The 18,717-nt window shown below is 41.1% G+C and overlaps 1 protein-coding gene across 1 annotated transcript in view; it reads right to left on the minus strand.

The window, feature by feature from the left end:
* Positions 1–11,203: 11,203 nt before the first annotated feature.
* SNX18 (sorting nexin 18) overlaps positions 11,204–18,717 on the minus strand; it is a 29,653-nt gene continuing 22,139 nt past the window's right edge. Inside the window, exon 2 of the mRNA XM_075078431.1 lies at positions 11,204–11,405. Coding sequence (XP_074934532.1) covers positions 11,365–11,405 — 41 coding nt within the window. The 3' untranslated portion in view covers positions 11,204–11,364. The remainder of the gene's footprint in view (positions 11,406–18,717) is intronic.

Genomic DNA, 18,717 nt, shown 5'->3' on the forward strand with positions numbered 1-18,717 from the left:
ACTTAGGTAAGTCCTGACTATGCCTGATCTATATTGACATCACTTGGAGTAAACTTATCTCTTGGCCAAGTTCAGCACTTAGCATGTCATAGTTTTTTACAGGTACTGCACAGGGCTCTGGGGATAAGATGTAGACATAAAAACTATAATTTGGAAAATAATGCTAATCTTGATGAGAACTGGTTATGGCAGAAATTTCAGGTGCCTGGCAGAGTGTTGTCATGAAGCAGTGAGCCAAAGATTGAAGAAGCAATTCAGAGAGCAAGAGCAAAAACTTGCTGGCTGCTTGGGGTTGCAAATGAGCTGTAGTTTGCTAAGGAGAGGTGTTCCTAAGAGGCGTTTCTACCTGTGTGCCACCATCCTCAGGCCAGCGAGCGACTGGACCCATCAGAGAGTAACCCAGCCTCCACCTATTCATTCTGCTTCTGCCAAATGAGGTGTTCTAGGTAGAGGAAAACGAATTGCATCCTTAAAGGTTGAGGTTGCTTGACTTGGTCATGGGGAAAAGGAAAAGACAGAAGTTAAATTCTGTTTTTTGCTTCCTTCTCCCTCTCTGGTGCTGGGGGAGCACTGCTCTGAGCAGAGGAGGTTTATCACTGTGAATGCTGCAGGAGGTACGTGGCCAAAAGGAAATCACAAAAAGTAGTGGAGAGATTAAGGCCCAAAGCACACAACTCATTTTGCAGCATCTTACTGTATAAATCTGCATTCTCCACACATATCTACCAGGCACAGTTCAAGTTGTGAGGCATTTGTTAATTGACATGAAACAAGTATTTACACAAGGGGCAACATGATTGCTTCTGTAGTACAAGCCCAAGCAGGATTGCTCTGGATTTGAAGTCAGCTAAATTGTCTTGCAGATGTTAAAGTCTGTTTCTCCTCATTTTGCTGCCCAGGTCCATATTAGAGGACACCCCCTACTTGTGCTCCCATAACAGGACCTGTTTGAATTTAACGTGCAGCTGGTTGGCTTGGCATTTGCTTTCTTCTGTTCAATTATTCAATGTTAATCTTGCAATTGCTTTCATTTACACTTGGAAATCTAATCGTACCTATCTCTTGAGTTATATGCAAAATTATTTTCCAGATACTCAATTTCATCCTTCATGTTCCAAAATGTAAATAAGATATATTGAAATATATTCAAATTCCTGTCATTTGGAGCTATGATTAAATTATAACCAAACCAATAGGGTGTAGATATTAACCCTTCCCTATGGCACTACCTCCCTGATGGGTCCAAATCAAAGGACCTGTAGCTACTGTATATTAATTTATTTCACTTCAGTTGCACTTAGAGGTAATAAAAGTATATTTTATCTTTGATGGAAAATTCAAGAAACATCTTTAGCATTTATTTCTTTGGGACATAATGCGGGATACAAATCCATCCTGTGTATCCAGCTTTTGCAGCTTGCTGGAGCATGAGTATTTCGGAACTAGAAAATTGTGGCCTGTCTTACACTGCAGGTCCATTTCTCTTATCAATTGTTAAAACTAAGAAACTGTTCCTAAAGAAAGAAATTATTGATTCTTTGTATTTATTAGTTTTATGGTAAAGAAACAGGCAACTGTGCTAGCTCTCATTTGTGCAAGCAGTGCAGACTCACCCTGCTTCTCTTCAAATGGCTTGGACCAACTCCTTAAACAGCTCAGAAACTCTTTGACACCTGGCAGCTGGGTTGTGCAAGCCCATGTGCCAAAGGCACCTGCCAGCCATCTCTGTAGGACTGTGCTGCCTCTGAGCCCTGGCTGCCCCGTCTGGCATCCCCTTTCCAGCCGCCACTGCCTGCGGGGAGAGGAATGCTGCTGTTGGCAGGGAAAAATTGCCCATCTGGCATAATTTTGGCCAGTGGTTCCCATAAGCAAACTCCATTCTGACCTGCAGATCTGCTCAGCTCCAACTTGCCTGATTTGAAACCATATTGTCAGTGGTGGGTCAGGCTGACCTACTCCTTTTCTGCCCATGGCCCAGCCCGGAGTAACAGCCATTCTCCTTTCCTGCTGCATGTCCTGGTGCCCCATGGCAGCCCCCAGTGCCCTTCCACCTGCACGGTAACACACCTTACCCCATGAAGCAACACATTTCAGCCCAAAATAAAGCTATTGGCTCATTCCTTTTGTGGAAATATCACTGCCAGATGAAGAGGGAGTGTCTTGTGCTCCGTCTGACATCTGGCTGCTTTACGCAGGGAAAGGAACAGGACAAGAAGAGTTAAGAGAGCATCTCTGCCTGCAAGGGCAGAGATTCTTGCATTTAGCATACAGTTTTCATTTCCCCCAGCTAACGTTGGAAGCACCCAGAAGAATTTCTTCTTATGCCAACCTGAGCACATCAAAATGCTGTTTAATGCAGAGTCCAAGTTTGGCCTGAGCTGTTTTGATTTAGTCATGTCTCTTACAAATACATGCCAAAGTATCTAGATGTCCAGTAATAATTTCAGCACTGTCACTATGACTTTATAGAGCAAATATCAGGTTTTAAAATCTATAATGAATGTGTTTGCTATTAGCTGTAAATATTAGGTCACTTTTGTAATTTTTATCTTTCAAATTTAAGAGAAGGAGTTACCTAAAATGATACAAATGTGTGTCAGACAGGCATTAATTTGATCTGGAAAGTGAAATTGGGCTTTGCTAATGAGGGAGGAAAAAAAAAAATTGCCTAATGTAAGACACACAGAAATTCACTTGCCTTTATAGAAAATCAGTCTCTCTTGCACATTTTTTAATGCATTACACAGCTGAAGACTATGATATTTTGCACATCTAACTTCAAGTGATCCTCAAACACATTATCAAATATTCAAAATAGGTTTTCAAGTGTGCAAAATTCAAGGAGCATTCAGATTTTGGTTTTGGTTAGGGAACTTCCATTTGAAAAATTCAGGTTCAGATTCTCAGTTCCTCCAAGGTTTCTGAGCATTTAACTTTTTTTTGGTTTCAGAGGTATTGCTAGCCACTTCAGCAAGGGAAGGTTCCTACTTCTTTATTTCATCTCTTCTTATTTCAGTGATTATAAAGTGAGGAAGAACTTTAAGGAAAAATATCTTTGTGGGAAGTAAATAATTTCTGGCAGGAATAAAATGTGATTTCTTAACAGGCACTACAGAGCAATGAATTTTTTTGTCAGCAAGTTCTTATCTAGCCATGTACTGTGTCTGTGCCCTTGAATATAGTTTTGAATAATGGGGAATAATGTCTCTCTCTGAATCTTTTTTTATCCTGTTTCTTTCCTTGCTTCCCTCCTCTGGCCCTGCAATCCTCTTCCAAAACATGCATAGATTCTCAGTCCAGAATATAAAGTCAAATACATGTTCCATAGACAACACAACTCTTTGGGCTTTTCCCTTTATTTGGGGCAAAAAGTTAGAGCACTGTTAGTATCTAACACATAAATTCTCCTGAAATAACTGTACATTTTTTTTCAGGAACTCAGCTTAATTATTATTGGTGTCTGTGTGAATATAATTTTCCCTCCTACACTCTTGTCTGCTAATGTAACGTGAACACTGCAAGGACTTAGGAAGGTGTTTCTCAACTATACTGTTTATTTCATTGTTAAAAATGAAGAATTTGCTGAGTAATCTCTTTAAATCTGTGTCTATTTTCATAGAGGAGGCTCAGTTTGGACAGCAGCCATCTATTAATGCAGGAAATTGGTCAGCTTGTACAGAATATTGGCTAGTATCTGCAAGATTCAGGCTCCACTAAAATGTTCCCGGTACGTTAATTGCAATACTAGAGAAGACCTCACATTCTTCTTTTGTATTCAGTCATGAAAAAGAATGCATTTTAATTGTCAGCACAGTTTACACTAAAAGCATCACATGCCTTAGGCTTTGCCTTAGTCTGCTATATCTGGTTGTCTTGGTGCATTTGTTCTACTTATAGCAGCCACAGATGTTTCCAAGAAACAATTATTTTGAGAGGAGCAAAGTGTGCGTTCTTGATGAAAGTATTAATAATAAAACATTTTATTTAGTAAATTAGCAATTAAACATATCTAGGAGCTTTCTTACACTAACTTTGGTGAGGAGGTGGAGACCAAGGCAGTGCAGCGCTGTCAGCTCAGCCTCCAGTGGGACCTCCCTCTCTTGCTCTAATGCCAACCTCCACTTTGTCTATTAAGATGCCTGTTAATAATTTTAACAATGATGTGAGGAATGGGGTCTGTGCAATGTGAAGCAGATGGAATAATTTGTTACAAATTGTCATTTGTATTTTCCATCAGTTAAAACGCTGTGCTTCATCCCCAGCTGCTCTGCTGGAGCTGGAGTCTGCTCATATGAGTCTGACCCCAAAATCAATTCCCTTACCAGTAACAGACTTGCTCCCATCTTACAGTGACTCACAGGCAGAGCAAAATCAGGCTCATTGAGCAGAGCCTGAGATTTCTACTTTGTTGAAGGAGCACCCTAATCTTTTCGGACTGCCTCCAACCCAAGAAAATACATTTCAGCTGTGCATTTTGTCCTGGACAGCTGCTGTTTTTAAAGAAACTCTGCTTATGCGTATGTGTAACAAGTCACTACTGAAGCCTCATCTCCTTGATATCGACTTAGATATCCAGTTAGTACGGACTTTTATGAATTGAAAGCCAGACTAACTCAACAGTGCAGTGAATGGTATGGTAAGGCATAATCTGTTTTCAACACACCATTCTTCATTCTTTCATCACACCATCACACAATACCCCTGTACTTATCAGTTGTGCTTTATGGACTGGCATATCAACATCTCAATCCAGCATCCTATTCCACATAAGATTTACTTGGTGTTACCGTGTGGTGTCAAATCCCTGACCCGTCTTTTGTTCAGAACAAATTCTGTTCTGTTTAACTGAGATTCAAATACATATTTTTCACCTAATAGGAACGCAGAATTTTCTTACTGATGGATACCTTTTAAGCAATAGTCTTTGAAAAATTCACCAGGTGTGCAACCACCTTTGAAATACCAGGAAGGAAGAAGTGAAATCTTTTATTGGAGCAAGTAATGCAACTGGAGAAAAACACATGCAGTTTTAGGTATGCAAATGCCCCCATTATGTCCTGAAGCGGTAGCTAGGAAAGATTTTGCATATCCCAAAGTTTATGAATTGTCATCCAGTTTCTTTTCTTCAAATGTTAGTTTCTAAATTTATGAATACTGCTTCTCTTATAGTCTTAGACCATCATGATAATAACCGCACTAGGGCTTTAAAACTTAGGGTGTGGGGTGGAGTCTTTCCTTTAATTAGGATGAGAGGAAAAGGCTTCAAGCTGCATCAGGGGAGGTTTAGATTGGATATTAGGAAAAATTTCTTCACTAAAAAAGTGACCAGGCATTGGAACAGGCTGCCCAGAGAGGTGGTGGAGTCACCATCCCTGGAGGTGTTTAAAAGATATATTAGACATGGCACTTCATGACATGGTTTAGGAGGCATGGGGGTGTTTGGTTGATGGTTGGACTTGATGATCGTAGGGGTCTTTTCCAACCTTAATGATTCTATTATTCTATGAAACCTAATGGAAATATATGGAAGTATCCACACCAGATGTCTTGAGTTAGATTTGCAAGAAGGACAAAGTATTCTCTGCTCTTTTTATCTCATTTTTGATTCATTTGATTTATCATTACTCATTTGATTTATTGCATTTTTATCTCAGTTATTTGTCTTTTAGATAAAACATACATTTCAACTCAATGATAACCTTACCCACCTGCCTAGATTAAGAAATCACTCATAGGACCTAAATAAAGACAGATTTGTTGGGCTGTTTGGTGAAGGAATGAAAAATACATCCATATTAGCCATAATAGAAAAAAATTGTTATATTAGGAATAATGCTGGGAAATATCTCTTATTTTGTTCTTAACCTCCTCATTTAAATCCCAAACAAGGAGAATACTACATTTAATATTGCATTTTTAAAATCTAATTACTGCTAATTGAGCAGGATAAACTTGAATTCTCCTTTGTCCCAGAGAAAAACAATTCAGAGAGTAAACATTTCTAAAGTTAATATAGATGGAAATTACATATTTGAGACAAGTGGATTTTTCTGAGAAATATATCAAAACCCAATATACTTAATGCAGATTCTGAAACTGTTACAGTTAATTCTGGTACTTTCTCAAAGCACTGTCTATAGAACATATGGCAAGTGTATACGTTGGTGTAATTAACTTCTGAATCTAGGAAACTGCAAATCAGTACAAAATTTAAACTATGTACATATTTGGAGGAAAACAAAAAGAACTCTTGATTTGTGCAGTGGATATGCAACAGGATATTTCATTGGGAGCAGCTAGTAGTCAGAATGGGGCACATCTGCTGGTGACAGTTACTATGCACAAGAGTTTCTCTTTCGTGAGCAGCTATTTTCAAAGTACAGAGAATGAACGTGGATGTCTGGATGTGTATGTAGCTATACAGCCACTTGTAACTTGCAATCTTGGTCCTGGTATTTTGGGCAACAGAAAAGGCAATAAAAAATTAGGGCTTATTTCACTGCAAGCTTGTTCTGCACCCCCTACATGTGTGCATGCTCATATCCACGTACCTACAGCAAGCCAATGTGATCCATTTGAGCAAAGCCCTTACTTTGCATGGTAGCACAGTTCTTCCTTTATGGCAAGTCACTCAGCATGTGGTACTCTCACAGGCACAGCAACTCTCAGTGGACAGCAGTAGTAATATTATTAGACTGGAATCCTGCCTTCAAAAATATAAATACAGAGTTATTTCCTAGTAAAACTACCATCAGATGGTATCTGTAATGAAAACCTCTCTTCCCACATCTATTTCCTTCTGCCAAAACTATACGGGCTTTTCCACTGTTCCCTGACATTTCAAGCAGCACTGTGGTCCTCTGATGTTTACAGCTGTACAGTAGTATTTTTCATAGTTGAACTCAGTTTAGTATATAAACACATCATTTCCCAAATGGAAGTGCAAGTCTTTCAGACACAGCCAAAATTTCCTTTAGGTGTCCCTGACACGACTTCAGCATCATGTCGTTACTGGTGAGAAAGTCATATTTTTACTTTGAGATTCTGATGTGGATAACGGCTCTCGAGGCAGAACCATGGAAGAGACAAAATAGGTTGTCTTCTGAGCTCAAGGCCAAGTGGCTCCCATGGCTGTCAAACCCTTGTCACGTAGAAAGGGATTGAGGTGGTTGTTACAATGCCTACTTACCTCCCACTCTGCAGCCCACGTGATTGAAGTTAAATGTCTTCTTTCCCCTTTGACTTTTACCGTGGTATGGTCCAGGGTTGATGGCCAGTGGTGAGGATGACCCAGAGAGATCACAGACACAGACCTGGGCCACAGGTGGGACTGGCAGGACTCGGCAAGAGGCAGGGCCTCACCCCACAGCCCCCAAACTGAGCAACAGCCATGGCTTTCCAGGGTGGCTCATGACTGGAAACATCTTGTTTCTTCAGGAAACAGTGTCTGCAAATGAATTTACAAAAGAAAAATGTGACCCCGCAGATTGCTCTTAAAGGGTGCTAGCTCCAGCGCAGCCATGCAGTCAGTGTTGCTACTGGGGCAATGAGCTCAGAGGGCTTGTCTGCCTTTGCTTTGGCAGACCCAGGATGTGAATAAACATTTCCTTTCCTTCTGCACAGGAAATAACACACCATTAGGTTCAAAATCTTCTTTGTGGGTGAAGAGGAAGCGTACCATATATATAAATAAAGCCAAGAATTTGAAGTTACTATAACATAAATCTTAACAGTCTAATGCAAGAATCATTGTTAGTTTAGATGTAATTATTGCAGGAAAGGGAGACTAATAAGGCATTTCTGTACAGAAAAAGTCTCAATAAAAGAAATAATAAAAATGCAAATATTTATTATTTTTTATAGCTTTCCTTGGAGTTTTGCTCACCCTCCCACTGCTCCTCTGATCCTTCAGGAGCTTTGGACTGCTGGAGAGGGCAACAGTGTTGACCATAAGCCCCTGAAGTCCCGCACTGGGAGGAATGTGATGTTCGTGGTGCTGGATTCTTCTTGTTCCCCTGAGATGCACTTGGGATCATTTTTATATGTCTGTCCACACAGTTTTACACCTTTATTTTTCTTTGCTGGTCTACAGCTCCATGTTACAAATGTATTTATTAGATATGGTAACATTTATATATGTTAGATATTATTTCTTTGTTCTCTCTGTTATCCTTAGAATTGGTTTTGTGCAGCTCTGGGTCCATATTTCTGAAACTGACCTGTGACAAATTGTCTCCAGTGCCTAGCCTGTGCTCCATCTCTTATCACTCCATCCCTGTATGCCTTTAAGATGGACCCTGTGTCTACACTGCTCAAATCCTTGGCTGGCGTACCAGGCCTCTATTTCTCTGCCCAACATCACTGCGTCAGTCTTAAACATCTCATTTTGACATAATATCACTGCTTGCTACTGCCAGCTATATAAAACAAAGGTTGTACCATGCAACGATAAACAAAAGTAGAATAAATTAGCCAGACGCCTGGTAAATTAGACAAATTGCTGTCGCAGCTAAACAAAGTAAAACAGAGCTGTGGACAGGTCAAAAGACGTTCAGATGGAGCACTCCTGACAAGCCTTAGTCCTGAGGTCTTGCAAATCCACTGCAGAGCACACAGCATCTTGCTAGAAGGCAATACTACATTGCAGGCCTACACGGTTACACAGCAAAATGTTGCTGTCTCTAGCGATACTTCTGTTCCCATAATCACTCTCTAATACCAATACATTCACCCAGCACTTGAAACGTTTCACAGAGTGTCATCTTCCAGCACCGATGTGTGTGCAGGGACTGGGAAAGCTCATTGTACTAAAACCCATGCAGTGAATGGCAGAGCTGTGTCTAAGAGGTTAAGCATAGCTCCTATGACCAGAATGACTGTGGGTTAAGATGACCGCAAGCCGTCGTGGTGCTTGTGGTCTGAGATGTCTGGAGGGGCTGCAATACCCCCTGCACAACCTCGTGTCCTAAGTTTACTCCTTTCAATGTTCTTTGCATTTGTCTTGCACATATTTTAGGCCATTGCTTTTGGATGTTTTTTTTTTTTTAGCTAAATAAATAAAAATAAAAATAATAAAAAAAAATATTTTAAGGTCCGTTCACATTGCTTCATCCCTAGCAAGGACAAATAAAAAAGTTTCTAATTCCAGTGGTTTCTCATATGAAAGAAAATTCTATGACTTATTCAGAAAGTATTAAGACCTTGGAGAAGAGGATTTTCGAAGACTGTATGATCAGTTTGCCTGGCCCAGCATCTTTTGGACAATTCATGGGAACAGGGTTTGAAAACTAGAGCTGTGTTTGCTGGCCTTCCCTTGAAACAGCAGCCCTGTCCCTGGTGCCAGCCCAGGTTCTGGTAATTGACCATCTCTGGGCCTGGACAACAGCATGGTTCATTTGCAGACCCTGTAGGAGTCCTCCCAGCCCCGACTCTGCATCCCAGCCCAGCCAGTGGCAATGCCAGGCACTGAGAACTGCTGAGGCTGGGCAGCCAGGCAATGGGAGAGCAGTGTCTGTGCCCTGGGATGCCCATCACTGCCATCACAGGGGGACAGCCAAAATACCTGGTCTGTGTCTTTGATTCTCTTCACCTCTTCTGTTCCTGTTTCAGTTTGGTGTGATAGGATAGTGTGGGACAAAACGCTCTGGAAGGTCATTGCCTGCCCTGGCATCACAGAAATTCCAAAGAAAGGGGAACTGCAGTGCTTTCCAAAATAGTTCCCACCTCTACTCCTCAGTTCAGCTCCTATCTGTATCTTCATCAAATGCAGTACCTACGTTTTCAGGCAGTTGTTTCCATGTCTTAATCATCTTCCAAAAATGTTAAAACAAATTCAAACTCAGCTGTACTTACAATTAGCTTAAATTGTTTTTTTCATACCAAACATATTTAACAGAGGCTGCATTATTTTACACCACATTGGAATTTCAAATTGGCTTGATTTGCTTTCATATTATTCTATTGTTTTGGATGTATTTTATACATGAGTATTTCAGACATGCTGAACATTGCTCACTGTTGCTGAAAAAAACCCTTGTAATTAATAACTAAAAGAAAGAAAAAAACCCTTATAAAATATTTAAAGGCTGCAGTTTTCACATTAGGATACAATATGTGAAAAGACCTCTAAAAAATCCCACATTATAATAGAACTGTATGTACATAAACGTATGTCTATTAAAAAATAACAAATCTGATACTGCCTTGTTACTCCATCTCAGAAGGTTTTGAAAGGTTTCTCACATGCTATAGTTGCCATATAACTACATGCTTTCAATAAATTAATTCAAGAGAGAAAATATAATTTGTTACCCCAGAGTAATATGTAATGTGGTGATTCATCTCATCTAAAAGCAGCTGCTTCCTTTGTCATCTTTGTAAGTAGCATTCATTTTCCTGGCATGAGCACAATTTACAAATCCATCCCTGTCCTCTCAAGGCTCAGACAGGATCATTAGCATATATTTAGCAGTTGCAGACAGTAAGCAGCAGGTACAAATGGCTGGCTGATGAGCTAATATGCTTTGGGCACTTTTCCAGCTTGTATGATAAGAGAAGAAATACACTACTTCAAAGTCTGCCAGTCACAAACCAATTAGCAGAAAAGAGTAATATAATGACCTAAAAATTCAGCACTGAACAGGGGGTATAGGTGTCCTGACGTTGCCTGATGTTTAGAATTCTAGTTAAGACAAGAAATTACCACCTGAGTGAAAAGATGCTTCAGCACATTATTGTCTCATATAAGCCTTTTCGTCATTTCAAACATATAAACTAACTCTCAGGCAGACTGGAAACCTTCTCTCTGGAGGAAACTCTCTGTTGTAAACACTTGAAACTTTCTTTGGTCACTGGTTTCAGAAGTACCTACTGTCTGAGCTAGCACAGTGCAAGATCACCACAATTCATATGTGAAATATTGGGTGCTTTGTAGCTATCGTACTGTACTTGGCAGTTCTAATAATTACCTGCTAACAACTTTGATACTAATGACTTCATTTTACAGGTCTTTTCTCTGGAGCCTAAGAGATGATTTTAAAAAGTCTTAGCCCAAGACTTATCTTGAAGAAGATGAATTGGGAAGGGAGTAAAAAATTGATACAAGTGTTTGATCTCTCAGGACTGAAAGAGTGTAAGCCAACCTCATACTATTAAAGTTCATACAACAGAAGATTTTATTTATTATAAATGCCAAAGTCTTTTTTCCTCTGTTTGGTGAATACAAGCACCTGTGAAGAATCTCCAAAGAAATGCAATGCTTCAGACACCTCTGTATCAGACCTCAGTGTGTCAGGCATGCCCTGTCCATCCTGTGTGCTCATGTAGCGGCTGTAGGCACCCCACCAGTGATGTGTGAGGTTCACTTCAGCCATCATCAGGTCCAAAAAGTGGTTCAAAGCAGAGACCTAAAAACGAGTGGGTTATTTCTTCCTTCAGCAACACCCTGTGATGCCTGTGGTTAGAAACAGAACACAACATGGGCAGATGAGGCAGGTAGCCTAAAAATGTGATTCAAACCCTCAATGCTCAGTGGCTACTGAACCTCAACAGCATGTCAAACCAGCCTCCCTTAAGCCTGCAAGTTCCCAGACCCTCTTTAAATCCACCTGGGATCGGTGAAGCAGGATGCGCTCCCCCAGGTCTGCACAGCATGCACACGCCAACATGTCATTGTGTCACAGTCTCTCTGTTGACCAGGTTGCTTCCTAAGAAGAAAGGAGTCTTGCCATCTACTCACTTTTTTTTTCTTTTTTAAATTTAACATTATTTCTACCTTCAATTCAAAGACAGAATAAAGCAAAACAAATAACCAGCATTTCCAGCTGAGCATGAGTTCAAATGCACCTTGTATTTTGAATTTCCTAGAGAGAGGCTCTAGGCTTAGCTAGTAGGTCTCAGGTCTCACCCTTGGTGTGTCAGTCTTGGGACTTATCCTTCAGAAGCCATGAATTCTCCTCCCAGAGGAAAGTCTGCAGGGTCAATCACAGGAAATTGAACCCTGTTTAGGGTTTCAGTTTCTGGGCACTGTACTCATGCCCAGATGTTTAAAAAATGGTGTGTCAGAGTTCACTTTGCAGGCACTTATGTGCTCTTTAATCTAGACCTTGTTTTCTTTTAGATGGCCTCTAGCACAATCATCACAATTCTAAGAAACTCCGGCAGACAAATGCCCAGTTAATCTGTGCTAGTGAGTTTTAGACACAGGTTAAGCAATGAGCTGCTTGACCCTACAAAGGCCTGAGCAGCCTTGAGGGAGGTGCACCTGAAACAGCCCCAGGAATGTAAACCTGAAAGGATAGGTGGTTAAGGAATTAGGCACTTCCAGGATAGAGCAGTGGCTGATGAAGGTATTTTAAATACCTAATTTGGGACTTAGATGCTAAGTGCCTCCTTGAATGTAGTCCCAAACATTCTTGTTCTGCAGCTTACAGCAGCCTGTATATTGGCTTCATTGCAATCTGGGGACACACCTCTGCTCTGGGCTGCTTGGTGTTCATCGGGACCCTGAGACAGAGAAAGAAAACCCAACCAGGTTATCTCCCTTCTTACTGATAGAGATTAGGTTCCGCTCATTGTCAGACTACTTTCAAATTGCAAACCTTTGAGCAGGAATTAAAAATGAGCCAAGAGTTCAAATTCAACACTGAAACAATATCTCAGTCACAGTTATTCACAAGAGACCAAAAACTATCCGACAGGTAAAATTTTGAAAAAGGTTTTATGAATGTTTAATGCAAGTTCTAAGAACGCAGCCTGCCAAACTGTAGTAAAAAATGAACTTAGAAAAGATATAGGTATGGTAAATTTATACAAAAAGAGAGTTGCCTCAGACAGAACATACCTGATGCACAAAGAATAGGAAAATGTTGAGTCACCCCTATCCACAAGCGTATCTTACTTTGCCACTTGCTACAGATTACAGACCCTACATGCCAGTTTAATTCTACTAGCCCATTTCTGCCTGTTTGTCAGCCATGTTCCTCCTCCAGGCAGCGGGGATGGTGACTGCTCTGTGAGAATGTGGTTCAGCGGAGTCTTGTTAGAAGTATGGCATGGTATGGTGGGAAGGGCAGAAGGCATGTCATGTGAGGCAGCTCACTATGAGGTAGTGTATTTGCAGCAACACTGAGGACTATGAAGGCTTGAAGGGCAGGTACTGAGTGATTGCTACATTTGTTTTCTCCCCCCCTTTTCTGCTTTTGGGATTCCTGTAGATATGCAGCTACAGCTCTTATTGGGAATCTGACATGGACTAGAGCAATGTTAGCCTCTAATCCCAGTTTTGAAAAGATGTTAAGAGTGAGAAAAGGTGTTCAGATTTTGTGTAAATCTCAGAATACATAGCAAACTATTTGGAGGCTTTTCTATGTAGAAATTTTCAGACTAGTGTTCATGTGTCAGCTAGGTAAGGGAATTTAGGTTATTAGAGCTGCATAACTCCCTATGTAAACACTGGGCATTCTTGTTCAGAATTGGACTTAATTTGATTTGCTTGAATTGATTAGCTGGGTAAATTAAGCTAAATGGAAATAACATGAATCCTGAATGACTACATGAACACAAGGCTTTAACATGGTTTAGCTAATCTACTTTAGATCTAATTTAGACAAATTTTCCTGACTCTCCAAGTGGAACAACTGTTTAAGGCTAGAGGCTATAAGGAATGCAGATCCTGTAAGCTAAGCTTAAGGTGCCTGGCTTGCAGTGGGGACCTCTACGTTGGGTGACTTGGCTCCCTGCAGTTTGCCAACACAGTTCCCAGAGAGACAAGCAAAAGGACATCTAGAAGCAGCCAGGGAAGGAATGAGCTCTGGGGTCATGGGCAACACACCTCCTTGGGAGCTCGTATCCTTCCCACACAGTTTCAGATGAACATTTTTATAGCCTGGGCACCTACAGCCCGATGTCCTCTTTGGTGTCTGGGCACCTTCAGTGTGTCCTCTTGAAGAACAGGGTAGAGCTCAGCCCTAACATATGCTGGTGGACTGCCACTGCCTCCTGCACAGTGAAGCAGCTTCACCCATGTGGAGGGGAATTCCAGCTCCTTCAGCCACAGAGGTTCAGATGCATATATCCCAGGAGCACGCATCTGTCATCAGTGTGAGCTAGAGCTCCTCCTTCTCTCATTGTCTCCGAGTGCCAAAGAATGCCAAAGGAGGTTCTGAGATGACCCTGAAGACCACTGCTTTCAGCATTTACTCAAAGTGCAAAGAGCAACTTGGGAGAGGTTCCTCCTCCCAGGGCTGCTCCTGTTACACCAATAAGGGATTTCAAAGAGAAAGTGGCGACAACTGCCTTCTGTGGGATACTTCATCCTTTGCATAGGCACTTGTGACCTCAGAGTGGTCCAGAGGGAAACCTGAAGCACCCTCCAGCTTCCTTCTCTGGCTGCCAACACACAGCTCTGCAGTTTGTGTCCATACTATGAGGAAAGAGACAATTGCTTCCTCCTTCCTTCCCATCCTCCTCCCTCAACGAGTTCCAGACAGGTTTTTCTCACCACATTAGTACACTGAGCAATGCTCCAAGGTGCAGAGTCTGACCTTTATCTGGTTACTGCTGTGAGCAGTTAAATTTCTTTCCTCCCCACCCCCAGGCATGGGGATGCATATTGCTCAACTCTTTTGGCCAAGCACATTCCTTAACCATGGTTCAAAGTGTGAACAATTAGTTCTTGAACTAAGGCACCCTTCTTTATCACTGCATGTGCTGCAGGGGTATGGACAGCTAAGCCTGGAAAATTACCTATTCGAGACACTGAGACATTCAAGATGAAGTATCATTGCTTACAACCACCTGGAGGAAAAGACAGGCAGGACAGGATAATAGCTCCAGCTGCGCACAGTTGCAGAGTGATGCATCAGCCACATTTTTATTGTGTTTAACGTGCATCATCACAACTTCAATTTTCCTTCTGACTTTCATGCCACTCAAAATTCAGCTTACAGGCACCCTGACATGTTGTTCACCTTAATCTAAACAGAGATCCAGGTGCCTTTCAGCACACAGCTTGTCAATGGATGATTCTTATGGAATAGCCCAAACTGCCTGAGAGCAACTGCCTACGCTTATTCACAAGTGAGTCCCGGAGAGACGGTGGGAAGGGGAAAAGAAAAAAAAAGAAAATACATACACTAGATTTTTGAAATTAAAGACTCTGCTGAAGAAGGTAATTGAGCTTGAGTAGACAGACTTTCCTGAGTGTCTGGGAATCCTTCACTGGCACATTCAGTCTTGCTTGCATGAATCTAGTGGACAGACTGTTTCTACACTGTAGCTACGCATGGGCACAACACGGAACTGGTACAACACTGACAGCAGGGACTTTCCCTCTGACACAGCTTGCTTCAGAGATCCTGAACAAGGATGCAATCAAACAAGATGTTTGCTTGCATTCCTAACACTTATTAAGCTCTGAAAAACCCTTCCTATTTTTTCTTAAAATTGTAAGAAGTCTACCCATGATAGGCAAAAACTGTCGCAGGCTTGACAAGGCAATTGAAGCAGCAGCATGGTCCTCAATTTCTTCAACTGTTAGGGGAGTCTTCTTGCCTGCAACATTTCTCTGAGTGAAGTGAAATCAAAGCCACCGAATGTGGCCAAATCCTGCCAGGATGGCGCTGGAGGACTCTGACACTTCTATTTTGCAAGTGATGTTTTGCAACATTGCCTGTGTGTTTGCAACTAGACCAGAAACTGCCTGAGAAACTGAAAGCTTGTGGCTCTTCCCTCTGGTCACCTTAAGAAGCGCTGGGGCAGAGGTGGTGGGTATGGTACCCTTTGAAAGAAAGCAAGCCAGCTGAGTAGAGGTACCCTCAAGGTCAGAGAAGGAACTTAATGTGTCCTACAACTCTTACCTGAGAGCTAGTGATCAAAAATGGAAGGGGGGTGGGAGACCCTTTTAATATTATTTCATTATCTTATTTTTAATGAAAGAACTGACTCTTCTTTTTTTTTTCCAAAAGGAAAGTCTTAAAAAATAGCATGGGATTAACCAGTACCAACTGTGGGAAATATAGCCACTCCAACTCACTACAAATAAAACTTTGTACTGCCTCACCTAGCTCTCTAAATTTTCGTGTATTTATGTTGTGCCCCTCATGTGCAGCATTATTTTGTCAACAAAAACTTAGCTGTTACTGTCAATTATAGGGATCAAAAGAGAAAAAAAGATGGAATAAAATTCCTGATTTTATCTTCTCACAGAATGTCTTCCTGCTCCTTGGAAATGCCTTTTAAGAGTAAAACCAGTAAAAAAAATAATCTCCCTTCCTATTGTTTCAAACGACAATGTCATGTTCCCTAAAACAGCAAGAGTGTATTTTTATTAAAATTACAGGAAGGAGCTTTTTGACAGGCAACTTCAAAATACCATAGGTTAGATTCAATTGTAATCAGCAGTGGAGGGGAATACTCGGACTCAACGCTACTGAACTGATGGAGGGATATAATTTCAACTCGCAGAGCCTGATATTCTTCCCAGTGGATCCAAGCAAAAAAAATTCCCGTTGAATTAAAAGTGGAACCAAATTAAGTGCTTAGTTTTAAATGGAGTTGCTAAGTGGCAAGTCTATCAGGCAGTTGGTATGGGAGATGCCTTTTAACTTGAGAAAGAGTTTTACTGTATCTAAAAGTCACATGTATTGAAACTAACTCAGTGCATGACTGCTCTGCTGCTAACTGCATGAGGCTGAAGTACTCTGAAGTTACATTACTTGTATATATTACACAGTTTAAGTTACTATGTATAGCACGTACTATTCTGCACTATTATACTGAGCAATTACTGAAATTACAAAAGCAGCATCTCAAAACGTAGGGAATGTCAGAAGTAAGGTAACCCATTTCACTGATTCAGCTTCCCTGTGAATATGCGTCAAAAATGGGCTCCAATGACACGATCACCTACGATTTTTCTGGAAATGCCTTTCTTTCTGTTCACTGAAAGAACAGTACCTGACTGAGATTCCTCTAGAGACTTATTTTACCTCGCTGCTCTACTCATGGCCCCATTCCTTATTTCCCAAATAATATTCATACCTCATTCTGAAGATTAAGTATTAATTTCCTTAGAAGTCTTTGAGGTCTTTTTCAAGCCTTAATAAAGCAACACCCGATGACTGTATTTATTTCAAGGAGTTTATATTCGCAACATTCCAGCAAATGAGCTGGGTTTATTATTCCACTTTTAAGGCTAAAAGATTACAAGTGTCTTCTAATTTATGGTGGTCTACTTAAAGAAATGAACTCCTGATATTTTTTTTTTCTAGAGAACTTCGTGTTTTGCAGCATTTCCTCTAAAGCAGAATGTTCACAGCCTTCAGCAAAATCTGTGAATTCCCAGCACTTTTTTCAGAATAAGTCCTGGGTTTAAACTCAAGCCTACACAAAATGGAGATCACACCCTTCACAAAAATTATTTATTTTGCATGGCTTATATTGCATAGAAGAACTTGGATACAGGCAGGGACAGAGTCATGTTCTCTGAGCACCACTCTGCAGGCTGAGGGAGACTGTTACTTGATCTTCTCACTGCCTTTCTTTTTCACAGTGCAGAGTACAACTGATGCTGCAAACAAAGTAAGTATTATACAGAGAACACCCTCCCTGAAAGACCTTAGTTGACTAGAAGAACGCTGAATATCCTGTGCGCTGAATCAGGCAGGGAAGTGGTGGAAAGAGAGTTATGTAACCGTGTCTTACAATGTACCTTGATATATTAGCCACACAGGCAACTTTAATTCTGAAATTTCCTAAATTTTTTTAATGATCAATCTTAGCACTCTTTAATATCCTTTTTTTGTTGTGTGCAACTTCCTAAATTGATTCCCTCTTCCCTCCCCAAGAAAAAAACAGGTAATAGAACATACGGAGCCGTACTGACACCCATGGTGTTGCCTCACAGAGCCTGCACTACATCACCTCCTTCAGCCCTGAAATCCACAGTTTACCAACAAGGTTGAACTTTTCAATAGCCATATCAGACCTTTGACCATGAAGCCAAGAAATTTCTAATGAAAGAAACAAAATGTTGCCATCCTCACCACCAGAAGAACCTGTGTTACCCATTTTGTGCCTGCTCATTATGGCTATTTAGTAAGAGCAAAAGGTCACCAATACTTTGGAAGCCCAAGGTATAAACAGGACAGTAGAAATAGGCTTTTGTAGTCACAGGGCTTTCTGTCCTCACCCTTTTCTGATCTTTGTCCCCATATGTTCCTCCCTGACCACCTCCGACCTCCACCTTGCTGTAGCTGGCAAGCCCAATGTCAAACTTCTTTTTCTGGCTAGTGCTTCTCTCCTCCCATGGCCAGGCTCAAAGAGCAGCCACGCCAGGCCCCACCGACAGCCTCTTTACTCAGCTTCTGGTCTAGGAGGTTCAGCGCCTTCTAGATGAAAGGAAAAACAATTACAGTGAAAATCTCACTTAGCTGCTGCTGACTGAGGTTAGAACCAAGACTGCTTGGAGCAAAGGGGAGCTACAGAAAATTTATATGTCAAACTTGAGCACAGCAGGGCTTAAAGAAACCTTAGTTTAACTTGGAAATACTTGGACAAATTTTCACAGGCAGTGCAGGAGGCATATCTAAGAATGCAAAAGGTAACGAGTCTGCCAAATTTCAAGTCCTTGTTCCAAAATATGAAAGAACTAAAGCTTTTCAGGCAAACAGTTTAGAGAATTTAAGAGGGGGAAAAAGTTCTTTGTTTTTATGATCT

This window comes from Phalacrocorax aristotelis, chromosome Z (assembly GCF_949628215.1).
Source record: "Phalacrocorax aristotelis chromosome Z, bGulAri2.1, whole genome shotgun sequence".
Taxonomy (NCBI): domain Eukaryota; kingdom Metazoa; phylum Chordata; class Aves; order Suliformes; family Phalacrocoracidae; genus Phalacrocorax; species Phalacrocorax aristotelis.